At 36.2% G+C, this 20,028-nt stretch overlaps 2 protein-coding genes and 1 pseudogene across 2 annotated transcripts; 1 reads left to right on the top strand and 2 right to left on the bottom strand.

The window, feature by feature from the left end:
- On the bottom strand, positions 7,418 to 10,676 carry LOC104721852 (auxin response factor 16). Its single transcript, XM_010439919.2, has 4 exons — positions 10,467 to 10,676; positions 8,730 to 9,839; positions 7,782 to 8,647; positions 7,418 to 7,696 (listed from the first exon to the last, which is right to left on the bottom strand). Exons 2-4 carry the CDS (start codon positions 9,816 to 9,818, stop codon positions 7,627 to 7,629), a joined length of 2,025 nt encoding a protein of 674 aa, XP_010438221.1. The 5' UTR covers positions 9,819 to 9,839; positions 10,467 to 10,676; the 3' UTR covers positions 7,418 to 7,626.
- Positions 13,484 to 16,292, bottom strand: LOC104721850 (golgin subfamily A member 4-like). Its single transcript, XM_010439918.1, has 13 exons — positions 16,100 to 16,292; positions 15,581 to 15,702; positions 15,418 to 15,480; positions 15,238 to 15,333; positions 15,108 to 15,161; positions 14,963 to 15,025; positions 14,822 to 14,884; positions 14,573 to 14,737; positions 14,344 to 14,499; positions 14,191 to 14,259; positions 14,040 to 14,101; positions 13,818 to 13,936; positions 13,484 to 13,729 (listed from the first exon to the last, which is right to left on the bottom strand). Exons 1-12 carry the CDS (start codon positions 16,236 to 16,238, stop codon positions 13,852 to 13,854), a joined length of 1,137 nt encoding a protein of 378 aa, XP_010438220.1. The 5' UTR covers positions 16,239 to 16,292; the 3' UTR covers positions 13,484 to 13,729; positions 13,818 to 13,851.
- LOC104721849 overlaps positions 18,353 to 20,028 on the top strand; it is a 7,202-nt pseudogene continuing 5,526 nt past the window's right edge.

The following is a 20,028-nucleotide window of genomic DNA, read 5'->3' as shown; positions in this document are numbered from 1 at the left end:
CTGAAGCAGCCTCTGTAGTAGTCTCTGAAATACGCTTTGAAGCAGACGTGATTTTTCCACTTGAAACAAACACTGGATCTGAATTTGAAACTTTTCCTTCATATCCAAGACCACACTTATCTGTCTTGCCAATACTTAGAATATGATCCAGCTTCTTTGTACCATTATTAAGCATCCTCAAATTCTTTTGAGTTTCTTCAAGCTGCACTTTAGCTTGTAATGCTTCTTCGCCCTTCTCTGTTGCATGTTTCTCTGCTTCAACGACTGTAGCCTCTAACACGAGCTTCTCCTTAATCAAAACTGAATTATCCTCAACTACCTTAAGCCAATGTGCATACAACTTCTCATAACTCTTACCAAGTTCTTCATAGCTCATATCCTCTGAATCACTATCACTCTCAGACTCATGCTCTGTTGCAGTTGCAGGTTTTGCTGCAGATTCAGAAGCAGTTGCAGACACTGTTGCAGACGCTGATTCAGAACTATCTTCAAAAGTTGTAAACGCCACAAAATTCTTCAGATCTTCTTCTTCATCTGAATCAGTTTCAGAATCACTAGTAACAACATTCATAGCCTTCTTCTTATGCTTTTGTAGATTAGCACAATCAGACCGTACATGACCATATCCTTTGCATTCAAAACATTGAACATTCTTTGATAAAGTCTTCATCTCTTCACCCATTCTACTTTTCTTCTCTTCGCCCTTACGCTTCAGAAATTTAGCAAATTGTCTTGATAACATGGCCATTGAATCTTCACAAGATGATACCTTAAGAGCTACTCCAATGTCAACTTCCTTCTTTATTGCTTCCTTAACTTCATCATCTTTCTTCTTAACTCCTTCAGCTTCATATGCTTTGCTTAATTCGAAAGCTTTAAGAATCCCAACAAACTCATCAAAAGCCATCTCATCTAAATTATGAGCTTCTTCAACTGCAGAAATTTTTGACTCAAATTTTGCAGGCAACGATCGCTTCAGCTTCTTCACAAGCTTTTTGTCTTTGTACTGCTTTCCAAGAGCAAAAGCCTCATTAGATATATCACATAACTTAGCACTGAACTCAGCCACAGTTTCTTTTTCTTCCATCCTTAGATTCTCAAATTGTGAAGCCAACATATCCAACTTAGTTCTCTTGACACTTGAAGTACCCTCAAACATATTCTCCAATGACTTCCACGCTTTCTGAGCTGATACACATTGAGAGATTAACTTGAAGTGGCTTGAATCAATAGCATTGTAAATCGCTGTCTTGGCTGTCGAATTGCAACTTGATAGCTTTTTCTCTGCAGCAGTCCACTTATCTCTTGGCTTAAGACACTCAACTCCTTTATCATCCACGAATTTAGGGGGCTCCCAACCAAGCTCAATCGAATTCCAACAATCCTCATCAAGGTTACTAATAAACGCTTGCATACGAACCTTCCAATATCCATAATTAGATGAATCAAGCAACGGTGGTCTTGTCATAGACGTGCCTTCTCTGTATGAAGTCATCACAACTGATTCAAAGCTCTTCCTTACTTCCTAAACTACCCTCACCCTTGATCTACCCGAAACAAGACTGAATCTCTATCGAGAACCCGCTCTGATACCACTTGTAAATGCGGATGAGGCAATAATAAAGAGCAGAAAGTAAAGAACACAAGAACTTTGTTAACGAGGTTCGGTTTTTCCTACTCCCCGGGACCACGTCCAGATTTCGATTCCACTAGAACAAGAAAGCAAATACAACCTATTCGCAAACGCGTAAATTAAGCACAACCCTCTTAATTCACCGCTCCGTTCTATAACATGAAATCTTAAGGATAATTCTCTACCCTTAACTAGACTAACACCAAGCCTAGATTCAAACCAAGATAACCTAACCTTGGGCTAAACTCCCCCTGAGCCTAGACTTCAGATCTTCAACTCTCTTGAGCAACCTTCACACACACGTCACACCGACGAACAAAGAAGCTTGAACAACACAAGCACCAAACCGCGAAACTAAGCCGCACACCAACAGAAAGCTCTCTAGGATTCTAACCTTTATGCCTCAGCTCTCTTGCTTCTTTAGGACGTGCCTAACACCTCCTTATATACCCATCAATACTTCCTAATCACCATAGGAGAAGATTTCCAAATCTCATAAGAAAAATACTTTTTCCTTTTTGCTATTTTCCTTTTCTTTGTAAAACTCCAATTTAATCAACCAAAGAAATAGTAGTTTTCCTCTTCAATTTATCCTCAAACCGTCCTTCAATATTGCCTTCTCAAGTCTTCTAGAAACTTCTCACGCACATAAAACAACAGCCATCTTGTATCACGTCTTGAATCACACAGACACTACTTCAGACAGACCAATACATCTTCATTCTCCCCCTTTTTGACTATGCTTGTGAACTCATCAGTTCAAACACTTAAACAACATCACCAGACACATCTTCATTCTCCCCCTGAATGAGTCACAACATGGTCAAAACTAACAGGAAAATTCTCCCCGCTTTGCAATACGCGGTTGATAGCCTAGTACACAACCTCCATAGAACTCATCTTTTCTAACCCAAATCTTGTTGCGCCTTAGACCTCCATGATTAACTCCTTGAATGAATCTGAAACAATTCCTCTTAACATGTCCTTGAACTCCACAATGATAACATGTAGGACCATGAAACCTTACATCATAAGCATTCTCCATTCGGCTTCTCTCTCTCAACAATCTGAAACATCTTGGCCTAATATGCCCAACAACACCACAATAATGACAAACAGGTCGAAACACTTGTCTAGGTGCATTCTGCAATTCAGAAAATTTTGTACCACGTTCTTTCACAAATATCATCTCTGAAGCAGCCTCTGTAGTAGTCTCTGAAATACGCTTTGAAGCAGACGTGATTTTTCCACTTGAAACAAACACTGGATCTGAATTTGAAACTTTTCCTTCATATCCAAGACCACACTTATCTGTCTTGCCAATACTTAGAATATGATCCAGCTTCTTTGTACCATTATTAAGCATCCTCAAATTCTTTTGAGTTTCTTCAAGCTGCACTTTAGCTTGTAATGCTTCTTCGCCCTTCTCTGTTGCATGTTTCTCTGCTTCAACGACTGTAGCCTCTAACACGAGCTTCTCCTTAATCAAAACTGAATTATCCTCAACTACCTTAAGCCAATGTGCATACAACTTCTCATAACTCTTACCAAGTTCTTCATAGCTCATATCCTCTGAATCACTATCACTCTCAGACTCATGCTCTGTTGCAGTTGCAGGTTTTGCTGCAGATTCAGAAGCAGTTGCAGACACTGTTGCAGACGCTGATTCAGAACTATCTTCAAAAGTTGTAAACGCCACAAAATTCTTCAGATCTTCTTCTTCATCTGAATCAGTTTCAGAATCACTAGTAACAACATTCATAGCCTTCTTCTTATGCTTTTGTAGATTAGCACAATCAGACCGTACATGACCATATCCTTTGCATTCAAAACATTGAACATTCTTTGATAAAGTCTTCATCTCTTCACCCATTCTACTTTTCTTCTCTTCGCCCTTACGCTTCAGAAATTTAGCAAATTGTCTTGATAACATGGCCATTGAATCTTCACAAGATGATACCTTAAGAGCTACTCCAATGTCAACTTCCTTCTTTATTGCTTCCTTAACTTCATCATCTTTCTTCTTAACTCCTTCAGCTTCATATGCTTTGCTTAATTCGAAAGCTTTAAGAATCCCAACAAACTCATCAAAAGCCATCTCATCTAAATTATGAGCTTCTTCAACTGCAGAAATTTTTGACTCAAATTTTGCAGGCAACGATCGCTTCAGCTTCTTCACAAGCTTTTTGTCTTTGTACTGCTTTCCAAGAGCAAAAGCCTCATTAGATATATCACATAACTTAGCACTGAACTCAGCCACAGTTTCTTTTTCTTCCATCCTTAGATTCTCAAATTGTGAAGCCAACATATCCAACTTAGTTCTCTTGACACTTGAAGTACCCTCAAACATATTCTCCAATGACTTCCACGCTTTCTGAGCTGATACACATTGAGAGATTAACTTGAAGTGGCTTGAATCAATAGCATTGTAAATCGCTGTCTTGGCTGTCGAATTGCAACTTGATAGCTTTTTCTCTGCAGCAGTCCACTTATCTCTTGGCTTAAGACACTCAACTCCTTTATCATCCACGAATTTAGGGGGCTCCCAACCAAGCTCAATCGAATTCCAACAATCCTCATCAAGGTTACTAATAAACGCTTGCATACGAACCTTCCAATATCCATAATTAGATGAATCAAGCAACGGTGGTCTTGTCATAGACGTGCCTTCTCTGTATGAAGTCATCACAACTGATTCAAAGCTCTTCCTTACTTCCTGAACTACCCTCACCCTTGATCTACCCGAAACAAGACTGAATCTCTATCGAGAACCCGCTCTGATACCACTTGTAAATGCGGATGAGGCAATAATAAAGTGCAGAAAGTAAAGAACACAAGAACTTTGTTAACGAGGTTCGGTTTTTCCTACTTCCCGGGACCACGTCCAGATTTCGATTCCACTAGAACAAGAAAGCAAATACAACCTATTCGCAAACGCGTAAATCAAGCACAACCCTCTTGATTCACCGCTCCGTTCTATAACATGAAATCTTAAGCATAAATCTCTACCCTTAACTAAACTCACACCGAGCCTAGATTCAAACCAAGATAACCTAACCTTGGGCTAAACTCCCCCTGAGCCTAGACTTCAATCTTCAACTCTCTTGAGCAACCTTCACACACACGTCACACCGACGAACAAAGAAGCTTGAACAACACAAGCACCAAACCGCGAAACTAAGCCACACACCAACAGAAAGCTCTCTAGGGTTCTAACCTTTATGCTTCAGCTCTCTTACCTCTCTAGGACGTGCCCAACACCTCCTTATATACCCATCAAAGACTTCCTAATCACCATAGGAGAAGATTTCCAAATTCCATAAGAAAAAGACTTTTTCCTTTTTGCTATTTTCCTTTGCCTTGTAAAAACTCCAATTTAATCAACCCAATAAATAGTAGTTTTCCTCTTCGATTCATCCTCAAACCATTCTTCAATATTGCCTTCTCAAACCTTTTAGAAACTTCTCACACACATAAAACAACAACAATCATGTATCACATCTTGAATCACACAGACACTACTTCAACCATCCAATACATCTTCATTTAACTCACAATACCTTTAAAAATTGGTTTCCAGCCTAAAAAGATGTTGTGAACTGCCGTGTTACAATTATTTTGGCGTCTTGCAAACTCCCTTGATTACAACATGTATAATCCAAAAGTTGGAAGTCCATTTTATTATTGGACCTCGGGTTAGCTTCAAACTGTATAGCTAAAGCATACGTCGACTTCAAAAGTTGTGAATTTGATTGGTTTTTGGATATCATTTTAAAAGACAAGCGATATTAGTCGTACTCGTAAGGGTTAGACATAATATGTCGTGATGGGCTAATTCTACTCGATCAGATTCGTATTAAACCCAATTTGAATTTAGGTAGTAAACTCCAAATTATAAATAGGCCCATATATATAAGATCTCCAGAGTACTCTATCAACACACTTGTTCTCAATAGTTTTTTCTAATCACTCACCGATCGAATCTGATGTCATGTTTTTTACTCAAGAACACAAAATATTTTTCAATCGTTGCTTAATGTTAGCTCTATGAAATTTATTCAGGCGGTGGTTGTAAATCTCGAGATTAGTATTATATTTTTATATTTTAGGTTAAGGGTATAAAAAAGAAAAATCGTAAGAATGGACACGTGGAGGAAGAACGTGAAAGAGAAGACAAAGGCAGATTTAGTTTTATTGTGAATGAAGAGGACACATGCATTGATGTTTCTTCACGTAAAGAAAGGCCTTCGAGTTGGCATTTCCTTGCCTCACGAATCTTTGTCTACCTCGTGCCTCTTTTTAATTCTCTTGTCCTCTTTTTTTTTTTTTTTTTTTTTTTTTTTTTTTTTTTTTTTATAATCTATTCTTTTTTAAAAATTATTTCTTTGTTTACGTAAAAAAAGTGGTATTTCAAAGTGCCACAACGTTCGCTACTCTGTCTCCTCTTTGACTTTTGTCACACTTGTCTCTATCGATAATCGTCTTTAACTCAACCATGGTTAACGAAGAAGGTTTGTTTCAAAACCCTAAGTATCTGCTTTTTCTCGACATTATTTTTTCCTAATAATTTAACTTATGATATTATGATCACCAGTTGATTAACTTGACTTCTTTGATTAGTTTAATGATTAATCAAAATCAAGAACTTCCCCATGTATCTCTCGTTTTGCTGTTTGTTTTCTCTCATGATCTTGTTGGGATTGTGAATTGTGAACATGTGTGGTTCAAGAGTCAACTTCGGACGTAGAGAGTTGTCACAATCACTTTTGATTAAATGTAAAACCCCTAAAATTTTGATATTATTCAGATATGCAATTAATGTTTATATCTATTTTTATATACAATGTTCATACTATCTCTTAAGCCACTAAAATTAAGTTTTGGTTCCATTTATATTAACTCTAATCATGACATGTGACTGGATTCAATTAAAATATCTCCTTTTCGTGTGTTGTTTTACACAGTCCATGATGTCCAATTGTCCATCACTCTCAACTAACAGTCTTAATTATTTTTGTATCCATGCTTTATGCTTAGATCGCTAAGGCGTTAGACTAGATCGAACAGTAGACGGGTGACTAATCTGAAAAAAAATTATTTACACATAATTAGAACTTGAATCCTAGAGAATTCCGAATTTAGATCGAATCTTACTTGATTAATTTGTATTCTAATGACACTTCCTTTTTAAAGGACACTAGTACACTAGTTTAGAGCAGGGCATGCAGGAAAAGTGAGTATGGCTATATAGGATTTAAAGACTAAAAAGTAAAAAGTGCTAGAACTTTTGTGTCTTTTACATTAAATAAGAAGAGAAAAAAGTGAGTTTAGAACAACATTTGACTTTGAGGGCCAAGAAGCGAATATACAATTGTACTTTCCAAAATACTTTTAGTTAGGAGGCTGAAGCTGATATGGAATTTTCGCTTTGTATACATTATTGGAAGAAATAGAAATATATAATATATAATTTTTTGAGTTATTATAAATGAAAAGTGGGAGATCCAACTTAACTTAGGTGTTGAGGACTTTGTGTTTTGTCAAACATAGGATCCGACCGTTGTTTGTTGTGCATGTGCCTAGAGACATGACCCTCGCATCACCCTAACTAATTGTCTTGCAGATTTTTATTACTTTTCATACCTCTCAACAACTTAAATGAACCCAAGAAAACGCTCAATATTGTGACTTTGTGTAGCCTATTCATGATGTATTACAAATTGTTAAGGTTATGCGTAATAATTGATTGGGTGAGCTCAATTATATATATAAAAGACCTATATGTATGTACAAAGTATAAACAATATTTGATTAAAGAGGCTTTTCATGAGAAGAAGAATCTATTTTATTTGCAAATAGATTGTGAATTGCATTTTGAAAATTACAGAATCCAAAAAGTGGAACCAAAATAAATAAATAAAAAAAGAGCTTAAAGATTCAAGCTTTGACTTTTTTAACTTGCGAGCTCTCCAACGAAAAACACCTCTGCCAAATTATATTACAACGCTCTCGCTTCCTTGTTCCGTTAGAATCGTCAATCTCCGAGCTGTCTTCAAGAACTCACTGCAAGAGTTATAAAAACATTTATTAATTGTTTTGCTTCATCATCCAGTAATATGACAAATCTTCTCTTTAGTAAAAATGTTACCTGAAAGGCTCGTTTCCTGCGTATTTGATGGCTCCTGATGCATCCCTATAGAGAACAGAGCTCAACATCTCAGACTTTTGTATCCCAAACATATCAGAGAGTTTCCTGCTCAATTCTTCATACGAACCAAGAACCGATAGGTCCAAGGTTCGACCTACATCGTCTGACTCCATAAACACTTTACAATGTCCTGTTTCCATACCCGATGCATCTTGAACTTTCTTGGAGCAAGGTGATCCTTCGTCTGACGAAGACAAGTCCCTTCCCGCAATACCGTTGTTCTGGTTCGATCCGCCTGATGAAATCTGCGTTTTCTCTAAGTTTGCGGTATCCGTCGATCCTTTTTCTGATAGCTGTTCCTCGGGTAGTATGAGCTTTCCGAACAATACAATGTGGGACGACTTTTTAGATTCGGTATCGTTGCATGGTGTTGTTCCCATCGTCAAGAAGCAAAAGCCTTTCTCGTTTTTGGTATCCATGTTTCGCAACCCTAGAGAAGGAGAAAGAGGGAGAGATGATGGAGGAGGAGGAGGAGGTGGTTGTCTATTCAAGTAGTAATGGTGGAGATCCGAAGATGATAACCCGTAGTACTGATGAGCATTATGCCTGGCTCCCTGTAAACCCACGGGAACATTGTCCAGAACAGAGCTTAACGGGCTTGATCTAATGAGGGGGTTGCTTGGGAATGAAGGTATTGGGATTGAGTTGATCAGATTGTTGTAATCCGGATGCTGAGGTAACCGCATCTTTTTCCTCGGTGGTGAAAACGAGGTAAGCGGGATCGGGTGAACGTTGGATACCAATTCCACTAACCACGGGTTAACCCGCTTCACGTTTTGGAGTAAATCTGGCTCATCCCACGCTACCTAAAACACACAAAACCCAACCATGAGTAACTAACGCTTATCATCTAACTAGAAAGAGACTACAAACAAAGAACAAGCTTACTTGTAGAAGCCGCCAAGAAGAGTTAGGCCAACGGATAGGGTCAGAGACGTTAACAGCAGAAACAGTCCCCATAAACCAGCTAATCCGAGAAGAATCTTCAGTCTCAAAAGCCATTTTAAACCTCATACCTGAGCACCAAGGAATCCGCATAGCAGCTCTAGCATCCAACGCCTTGACACAAAACTCCGACGTGCTAGCCCTAGGATAGTACACAACCTCAAACGGTCTTCCACGAATAGCGAGCGTAGCTGCTTCTATAACGGATTCAGCAGTCACTTTCCCTTTTCTATCCGCAAGAGAACAGTTACTTCTCCTCAAACTATTGCTTTCATCTTCCCTTAAAAGAGAAGAGTAGCCACAACTCCCACCAATGGGATTCCAACCCGCTGAGTACTCAGGTCCGTTACCGATCCCTCCTCTCTTAGCTCTCCTAATACCTACACAAAGATCTCCATTCTCAGCTCTCATGAAGACAATCGAATCTCCAGCCACAAGCTTCTTCTGGTTCACGAAATTACTCCATCCGGTCGTGAGGAGATGCCTACGTGGCGTCCCTCTATAAATATGCCTAAACTTCCAAACATCCCCATGAACGTCTTTGGCAAGAATGGTCTGAACCGGTGGCTCGGCGTTATAATCCAACCTAGGGAAGATCGTCTCAGCGCAATAACGAGGAACGGAGAAACCACCACCGTTGTTAGCATCAGACTGAGTAAGAGTCTTGGCAAAAGAAGGCGTTTTCTCACTATTACTCTCGAAACCGTTACTGTCTTCGCCATCTGCATACTCATGATGATCAACGTACTCATCTTCTTTCAAAGGAATCAGCCTAAGTTTGGCGAAAACCTCGTCGGATTCAGGGTCAGCCATATACTTGATAGCCAAAACACGACACAAAACCATGGGATGAATGGGGAGGTTACCGAAATCGACACAGTCGTAAGCGTTTTCAGCGTGACCTTGAGGGAAGTAAAAGACTTTAGAGTTCATAGGAGGCATACGAACCATACCACCAGCACATGCATGCCATAGTTGAGGATCTAAACCTTTCTCTGATCCACTTTTCATTGGATTCATAACATTTATCATATTTGTTGTGACCCTATCTCGCTGCAAAAACATGAATAAATAAAGAGTTGTATGTATTTAGCTTTTGGTGTTTTTTTTTCAACAGAGAAGAAAGTGTAATTAAACAAAAAACAACACAAGAGAAAAACAATATAGAGTTCAAAAATGCATTTTTATAGCAACTTATATCTTTTAAGTCGTTTGTATCAGTCAACTCTAGCTAACAAACGAGATTTTCCCGGGAAAAAAAAGAGTTTCTAGAAAAAACCGACAGAAAGGTTCGTTTCAGATAGAAAAGAAGAATTCAAATATCAAATCTTCCGAGAAAAACTCAAAAATATCAGTGAGCTAGAATGAATTACACAAAATTTATAAAACTCAATACAACTATTATTTAGCAAAAAGAACAATTATTTATAAAAGCTCAACGATTATATTGTGAGAAGCAGACAAAACAAAGATTACAGATCGGTCTTCTTTAACTAACAACATAAAAGAACAACAACAGAACAGTATAAGCTAAGAACAGCAAATCAAAATTAACACGGAACCGATTGAAACAAAACGAAGATGATGAAATTGATCAAAACAGAGAAAGATTAAAAGAGACAAAATTTAATGGAAAAAAAGAAACAAAAAAAACAAAGATTATGGAAGTAAAAGGGAAACCTGAAACAGTGGCAGATCTGAAACAAACTAAGCGAAGATTCAGAATAGGAAGAAAAAACCAATCTTTGGTTTGGTTTCGGTGAGAATCTGAAAGAAAGATTCCGCAGCTAATTTTTCTGCTTCAGAATCGGATAAGGAAGTTCCTTCTTTTTTTTTTCTTTCTTTCTTTTTTTCTTTCACTTTTTGCACAAAGAAAAATGGAAAAAAGGGGTTCGTATATATGAAGGAAACAGCTTTGTTCTCTTCCTTCTGCCAAACTAAAAAAATAAAAGTTATCTTTTTTTTCCTCAAACTTACATTAACTCTTTCACATGTCTTTTTTATTATTATTATTTTTCTTCTTCTCTAGCCAAGTTTATTTTTTAAAAAATTGAAGCCCAAAAAAAGGTAACAATTTGGTAAGTCAAACCCTTGATTCCGGGCATAAAAATCGACAATACGGACTGTGAAAAAAAATAATACTATAATATTAAATACTGTAATGTTTTATTTATTTTTATATTTAAAAAAAAAAGGAAAAATCGACATACGAGTTAAAGAGTTTTGCATCGCGCACGGATCCGCACGTGTCGTCGGTGCTTCCGACATATCTCCTAGAAATCTGATTAGAAGCATCTAATTAATTAAGTATTCACTGTTAAAAGAGAAAAGCTCGTTAATCTTTTTTTTGACTCAGCCATTAATTGTTTCTTTCATTAAACTAAATTTTTTGACAGTTTGTGGTAATCCCAATATCATTTGCATTTTTTTTCATTTTCTTTTAACTTATTGTTTACCAAACACGATATTTTTGTTGATAACCAATGTAAGCAATTTGCGGTTGCTTACCATTTTTTATTAATTAATACTACTGTCTTCATATAAATCATTGATTACCCAAGTCAATTGGCACATTAATCTAAAAATGATAGAGAAAATTGGACATCTAATACTCTCTTGGTATCATAATAAATAATGTTTTAAGATTTTTAGCGTGAATTAAAAAAATATTTAATGTTTAGCAATAAATGTATTATTTATCTATAATAACATATTTTATAATTATTAATCAATAGTATTTCATCAAAATTTTAAATTTTTATTTAATAATTCTTGAAATTTACAATTTTTAACATTATTGAATAAAAGTGTACAAAAAAACTACTAAAAAATTATTATTTATAATACAGAAGAAATATGTTTTAACCTGAATAATATCTTAAAAACAAACATTGTATAAGTTGGACGAAAATATTTGTATAACCTATGGTTTTAGATTGCACATAATATTATTAATTAGTTTATATTGTTTGCTTTCATTTTCCTTCTTCTTCAACATTCCGTTCTCCATCTTCTCATCGTTTACACATAAGAGAATGACAAATTTATCAGATCTTAAACCATAGGGGATTATAGAGAGTTAATATGTTAAATGAGATAATTCACCAACTAATATTTTGTTTATGTGGTCGGACAAAAGTACTCTTATGTGACATTTTGTCTTTAGCAATTAGCACATATGGTAAAATATCGAACTTTAATATTTTATATTGGACTTGCAAAGAATCAACTAAGTGCACTTTATATAAATTAACGAAAAGAAAAATCATCCAATGATGTTATAATTGTACTCCATATATCCAATAAATATAGATACTCGATATATACATGTGTGTACATGTATGTATGTCAATACTACGATCATAGGAAGGCTCAATAAATTTCCGCATGTGTCATGTATTGTTTTGTCGTAAGAGTTAGCTTTCCCTTTAATACGAAGAGTTTGATCTAGGCCATACGTAAATCAAAAATTCAATATCCAATTATATTCACGAATATAAACCAGTTATATATGTAGTTGTTGTCGCAGTTATGAAATATCGTAATAAATTCATGCGAATTCAACGCCGAAACATATTTTAACAGTGATTTGGTTACACTTTTCTATCAACGTTTCTTTGTCAGCTTTTCTTCTTGCAATGTTTGTATACCGAATCGATCATATATATACATATCTTCAAGTAATACTGATTTAGTGATTTTTCTATGTGAGAACTTAGAAGGCTGGTGAAGAAGACGGTGTAGTGAAGCTTTTTACTGTTAGTATTTGTTACCAAACTAATTTCTAGAAGAATTATAGGTTATATGAATGGGAATGATGATAAGAAGATAATCGTAATAATTCATGATAATGTAAAGAGTACATATTTGACCGGAGGACATAGCACGTGCGACTAACCATGGTTAAGTTTGAAGTGTGTCTGTCTGTGTTGTATAAGTATGTTGTTTTGTCAACACCACAGACTCTCCTTGTCAATAGTTAATACGTGTGTCTCCATTTATGTGAATCCAGTAATATTTGCATGTCACAAGGGCAGATTTGGCACTTGAATCTAAACCACCGGATCTGATCTGATCTGATTGTCCTCTTATTCCTTCCGATTTGGGTATCATATTTGCATGTAAATGTAATACTCTCCTTAGTCCCTTTCCACCGTTACACCTTAATTGTTATCTTAGTAATGTAATTGTTATCTATGTGACTCCCTCGTGGGTAATGTAATTGAGTTTTGGACTTCTAAACTTACTACGTTAACTTTAGGAAAACTTGGGCTTGTGGGCTCAATCTACTACAGAGGTTATTTATTTCCACTCAAAGATTAGGGTTTTTTTTTTATATAAAGTTTTGAACAAGAGATTAGAAAACATAAACTATGACAAATCTTTTTCCCCAAATTAATAAGAGTTCATATCAAATAAAAATAGATGATAAATAAAAAAGCTAAAAAGAGAAATGAAAGCTAAAAATAAGAAAGAGCGTAAATGTAAAGCGACCTTTTAAGGAGGAGACATATAAAGACATGAAATTGGGATCAGACACAAACAGTCGTTATAGACATTGACTCTCTCTTGTCCTTTTCTTTCTTTTTGTCTTCACACATTTTTTTTTTTTTTTAATTTTAAATATGGTTTTTTATTTACGTTATAAATTTTTAGTATATAAAAGAGATGAGAAATATATTTTTACTCTAAAAAAAAATACTAAAAGGCTTTTTTCAGTTCCGACTCGTACCAATCTAGTTGGGCTGGGCCTGGCTACATTAACATGCCAAACCAAAAATTAAACTACGAAAACTGAAAATATTTGTTCCAAGATTTCTTCTAACTACAGAGAGTGAAGAAGAGACATAGTTTTGTGTAGAACCGCTCTGCTCAATTTCTTCAGCCTAAACTAATAAACTGTTACGAGTCTGAGAAACCAGAAAGGTGTATATACAAACCACCTGCAAAAGAGATTTCCTTCACTTGAGTAACCGTCTTAACAGGAACCAAAACCAATGATGCATATCTAAAAGTAAAGCCACTAGAAACCTTTTTGATCTCCTAAAGTTATACTTCTATTGTTTCATTGGTGAGGATGACGGCGTTTGGCTCTGCGGTATCCGACGACTGGTTCTTTTCTATGGCTGTATCTCTTCTTTCCCTTGGGACTGTTTGACCCGCATACAAAATATTCAGTTTCGTACAGTTACTTTCTCTTGCAACAGACTGATTGAAGTTAAAGACTATTGTTGAAAGATGTTCAAAGCTTACTTGGAGACTGCAGAAAGCAATTTGATAATGAATATAAGAGGGAAGCCAATTAAAGCTGTGGCCTGTTGCAATCAAAATAACAAGCGACTTAGTTATGATTTGTAGACTCTATAGATTGATTGAATGACCGAAAATTGTTGGAAATACATACCCCAACCCAAGCTAAGTCCATGGTAGCAACCGGTTTCGTGACCTCATTGTTCTTCAGCATTTCTTGAGCCTTGGTTTCAACAGAGAGAAGCTTATCAAACTGTTACTTTAGTTTTATATTCAACAAAACTATAACGCAGTATGACGAATATACCTGTCGATGGTAGATTTTTGTCGAGTTAACCAACTTCTTAAAGCCATGTCTTACGTTTTCTGTATATGGCTCTAAGGCAAGTTGTACTCTCTCCAAGTGTGGTTTCGTTATGGTCATAATCCTGGTAGTGTATGGGTGTGTATGTGTTCTGATTACCTAAGATAAACAAGACACAATGCTCAGAACGTTTTATGACTAATCGAATAAAAGTATATGGAGATATATTAACCTCAAGATAGTAGTATGACGCGTCAAATCCTTGGATGAGATGTGGTGTCAAAGCCTGCTTAGAAGTACATAACACCTCGATGGACTTATCGGTTAAATACTGAACTTTTGGTTCGAGATATATAGTAAATGTCACACATGCATCTTTGATGCTTGGGATCCATTTCTGAAAAATCAAGGGGAAGAATTCTAAGATGCCAGTATCAAGTAAATGAGAAGAATATAAGCGTGCAATGAGAACTATACTCACTGAATTGAGGGTTTCAATGTGAGACTCTGACCATTTTTGGACTTGGTCAATTATCTGCGACACCTGAAGAAACAAAAAGGACTTGTCTATACAGGGAAGTTTAAAAGACTTTCAAAGGTTAATTTTGAGTTGAACACAAACCTTTTGAAGAGTGATGTGAAGAGTTGGGCTAAGATGTTGATGCCATAGGGTCAATAGATATGCCTGCAACCATGTAACAGAGGCCTTTATAGAAGAGTTAAGCAAACTAAGATTGTGCGATGTTATGCGCTTCTTTTAGATTAACCTGAGTTATATTCGGATTGAGACCAAGCCTAGACAAGAACCACTTGCCATCCATCTGACCACAGGAAACAAAAGGAAGATTAAGCTCTTGTAATATGTAGATCAAATCCTAGAGTCACCATATCTCTTACATTTTCAAGCTTTGATCTAGGTTGTGAAACTTTCTCAGCTTCCACTTCCAGCCTTCTCTTGCGTTGCATTTCCACTTCCCGTTTTAGTGCATATACCTGACAAAGCACAAGTTTTATAAAAGGATTGAATAAAAGTAATGAACAAAAGGAAACACACAAAACTCAAGTTACAAAACCAACCTGCTTCTGAAGCTCATAAACCTTTTCTTCTGCTTTACTCGCATGCTTCACCGCATCCTCAGACTAAACAAAACATATTACAACCAACAAAAGTAAATAACTTTCCTCCACATCTTGTTATAGGCCAAATGAATCAAACTCAGAAGAAGAATGAAAATCTCACTTGAGAAGAAAAATCAGTCTCACTCTCAAACAAGTAAGATTTCTCCCGGATGTATAACTCCAGACCTCGGATCTTCTCGTCCTTGCTAACCAATTTTTGGTTTTTCTCAGTTATGATTGACTCTTTAACCAACACACAAGGAAACACACAAAAAGCATCTCAACATTTAGCAACCAGATTCAAAATGCAGCTGAAGAATTTGTAAAAAAGCCATTAACTTTGGAATGAAAACAAACGTTACAAGTTAATCTCCAGAGAAACAGAACTGAAGCTGGAAATGTGAAACGTCACTCTAACATAAACCTCATATGAAAAATCCAATGAAACGTTACTCAAAATCTCCAGAATTTTCCTAAGAAATGCAACAAATCAAAAAGAAACCTCTTTTTCACATTTCCCTACAGTTCTTCAGAAACAAAACAAAAGACTAAACCTTTACATAGACACACTAAAAGCTATAAAATTTGCATAAATCGTCACCAAAATCGAGAAAAAGGGTAAAAGTGAAATGAGACTTACGAAGAGAAGAGACGGTGGATTTGAGTTCATCACAACCAGATGAAGAAGAAGCTTCAGCATTTACAGTGAATGAAGAAGAGAAACAAGCGATCTCGAGGGTTACAAGAGAAAGAAACAAAAGCAGCTTAAAACCCGCCATTATCGGAGACTGCAACAGAGGAGGACTTGGCACAGTCAGAGAGCAAGCGCGAGTCGCGAGAGAGACAGAGACAGAGGACTAAAGCGTCCCAAGTCAAATAAAGGGGTCTCATTATCTTTTGCATAATTACTTTTGAGACCATTTACTTTTGATAAATTATAAAAACTGCCCAAAAATAACTTGTGCAAAACGCCTGTTTTTTAGGCCGTATCTGAAAAGTCGTAATTAGCCCTTAATCTGACTCTTAAAGTTCTATATAATATGCAACTAAAACGGAAGGATATCAACTTAAATGTAAAAGTATATTTTAAAATGTATAAAAAGTTTAATTTCCTTTTTTATTTTCTTGACTTTTTCTTAAACTAGCTAATTTGCTGTAAGTATAAATATTGACAATATATTTTATTATGCAATATTGCTTTTTTTAATATTAAATAAAAATATTGACAGTATTTTAATATGCAATATTGAGATAAGAGTGTTGCATAAATTTCACCCAAAACTTTTACCAACGTGGCTCTCTATTGAAAATTAATTGTGTAATTTACAAACTGTAAATAGAGCATTTAAAATACAATAAGAAAGAAATCTTATTTGTTTCCTCTTTTTTTTTTTTTTTTTGAAAAAAAGCTACCAATATTATTTTGTTTCCATTTGCATTGGTCATTGGTGTCATCATGATTCATGAACCCCCTCATTTAGGAAATGAATCTTTCTCAATTTTATTAAAATATTTATTTTAAAAATATATAATTGTTTAAGCTTCTCCATTTGTTTTAGAAAAAATAAACTTTTTCAATACCATTAACCAATCACTAGTCACTAGGTGCGGTAAAAAAAGCGCTAAGCATGTATTCAATTTGGAAAGTGTAAAGTAATTTAAAATTTTACCTTTTTATGTTTATTACTGTAAGATTTCTAGCTTTAAAAAATTGTTTATTTACCACCAATACTATCGTTATTGTTACCATATTTTTCTTATGATATATGGTTATATCATCATTTATCTTATCACATTATATTATTTTAAAGCTTTAAAAAAGTAAATGTGATTAACTTTAAAAGAAAGCTAAAATCCCTACAACCTCCTTACTAAATTCTATCACCCAATAAGCTCCATAGTCTATCAGGTAAATTCAATTATTTCTACTGTCCATTATACAGCTTCAACAACCCCATTTTTCATTACTTATTAACAAAAACCACAATAATTTACACACGACATTTGATTTTTTTTTTTAAACCATCAATATGACATAATGTTACATGACAAAAATAATACTACTACTAATCTATTATTCTACACAAAATCAATAAAATAACAACGCAATTGTAATTACTACATATGAGGAAATCAAACGAATTAAATATAGTGATATATAATAATAATGGAAACAAAGCTTTTTATTCTTTATCCCAATTACAAGCATTATGGACAGAAGGGGTCCTTAGACAGTAATAGAGTATCCAAAATCTAAAATAATTGACCAGTTATTTATAGATATCACAAAACCATAAAATATAGTAGTAGTAATAAATTAAAAAATAAAAATAAAAAAATAAAAAACCTAGTTTTTGACGCAATAATAGAAGCGAACCAAACTTGGCCTCTCTTCTCTCTCTCTATCTCTCGCCTATAAATAAGATTGAGTTTATGCAATTGCAAAGTACAACACACACACACACACACCCAAACAACAAAGGTCCTTCTCCTCCTTCCTACACTGTAAAACTCATCTTTTTTTAATACTTAAAAAAAAAACTTTTTGGCTTGTCCTATACCGTCGGATCAGTTCTCTTTGGTCTTAATCCAACGGTCTTGATCCGATTTGATTAGAGGAAGAGTCTCATCGTCTCTCAACCACCAGATTCTTTCTCTCTCGTCGTCGTCCTAAACACCTCTCGAAATCGACGAACAACAAACAGACCAGATCTTCTTCCTTCGATCCGTCTCCTTCGCCGTTGCTTTCGGATTTTATTCAGCCTCCGTTTTGAACTGTTTTGCCCTTTATTTTTTACTCGCCGGATTGAGAGATTTGTGATTGAGATTAGGATTTTCTTAGGGCAATCCGATCATTTNCAATCCGATCAATTTTTTTTAATAGAGGTTTTTGCCCCCCCCGTCCCCCACCGACACCGTCACTGGTTCGTTTCCTCGATCTCGATCTTTGCTTTTTAATTTTATCTCCATTTGATCTCGTCTTTGATATAGCTGATTCATGGGTTTTTGTTTGTACATGCGCGTGATTGGCTTTTTTTTTCCTTAGAATTTTTTTTTTAGGTTGCGGCGATTTTATTTATTTCCTAATTGCGTGCATTACCTGTTAATTGGAGTAAAAAAGCCGTCTTCTTTAATTAGTATTAAAAGGGGAAAGTGAGAATCTTTGCCACGTTGATACGTGGTGTGTGGGTTGTGCACACTGAGTTGAGTAATGCACTAGGTGATTTTGATCGACACATCAAGTAACTCTCGTTTGGCTGTTTTAGGTTTCTGTATCGGACTTATTAGCAACAATTTTGATTGTGGTTTCTTTTGGATTTTTTATCTGCAGAAGCTGGTGTCGTACGAGGGGATACTGTCTTTTGGTTTTGTGTTATTCTGGCATCTTGAGAACTTACTAGTTGCAACTAGCTTGGAATTATACACTAGTTTATGACTATACGTACGAGATGGCTTCAGAAGGAAAATTGTTCTTTGATCTTAATGAACTTCCTACAGATGATGATGATGGGAATGATAATGTTAACTTCAATCAGCCACAGACGACGGCTATCCCATCTGCAAACCCCAATACCTCTGGCTTGCTTGCAACTCCATCGTCCTACCAAGACAATGTAAACAGCCGAGTGTTCTCACATGCATCAACAGTTTCTGATGTAAACAACCGACTATTCTCACATGCATCAACAGTTTCTGGTTTTCAGCCTTTTGTCCGCCCTATCTCTGCTCAACGCACGGATGTCTCAGTTGAACAAAAGATGGATGAGAACTCTCTTAAGGAATCATTGTCATCATCCAGGCCAGGCACATCGGAGGAAGCAAAGGTTGCACCATCGATAGTTCCAGATGATGCCGGAGCACCTGAGAGAGAAGAAGGGGAATGGACAGAGTCGGAGGTTCCTGCCAATGAGAATGTACATAGTAGTTCTGATTATTCTAAAGTTACAGAGAAGGATAATGGCACAGTAGGATTAGATATCAACTCAAACTTGGGTCTTCAAAACAGAAACGTCAGTCATATTTCAGAAAGCAGTGGTAAAGATAGTGCATCTATAGATAGTCCGCAAGAACAGGGTTTAATGGTGAGGCAGAGAGAAACTAAAGGAGTTGAAGCAAGTCATGCAATCAAGTGCGCAAATACCACTGTGAAAAGAAAGATGGATCATCAGAAAGAGACGATGTTGGGAAAGAAGCGGAACAGGCAGACCGTGTTTCTCAACCTAGAAGATGTCAAGCAAGCTGGTCCTATTAAGACCACAACACCTAGAAGACAGAATTTCCCACAACCTATTGTCACGCGGACGGTTAGAGAATCGCGCGCAGGTCCTCCACCTGCTGAACAAGGAGGCGGGGTTCCAGGGCATGTTGTATACCGGGATCAGAAACCTAGTGATATTCCTAATGGTGGAGTACATCCAGAAACATCGGAACCTAAATTAGAATCTAATGGTGAATCACAATCTGGCTCAGTTGGTAAAACTAGGAGAACAAATGGGGAGGCAGGACCTTCTGCTGAAGGTTCTGTGTCAAGGCAGGGGTCATGGAAGCAGCCAATGAATTCGCGGCAGC

Source organism: Camelina sativa, chromosome 11 (assembly GCF_000633955.1).
Source record: "Camelina sativa cultivar DH55 chromosome 11, Cs, whole genome shotgun sequence".
Taxonomy (NCBI): Eukaryota; Viridiplantae; Streptophyta; class Magnoliopsida; order Brassicales; family Brassicaceae; genus Camelina; species Camelina sativa.
The sequence above is the reverse complement of the archived record's forward strand: the minus strand, read 5'-3'. Positions and strand labels throughout refer to the sequence as shown.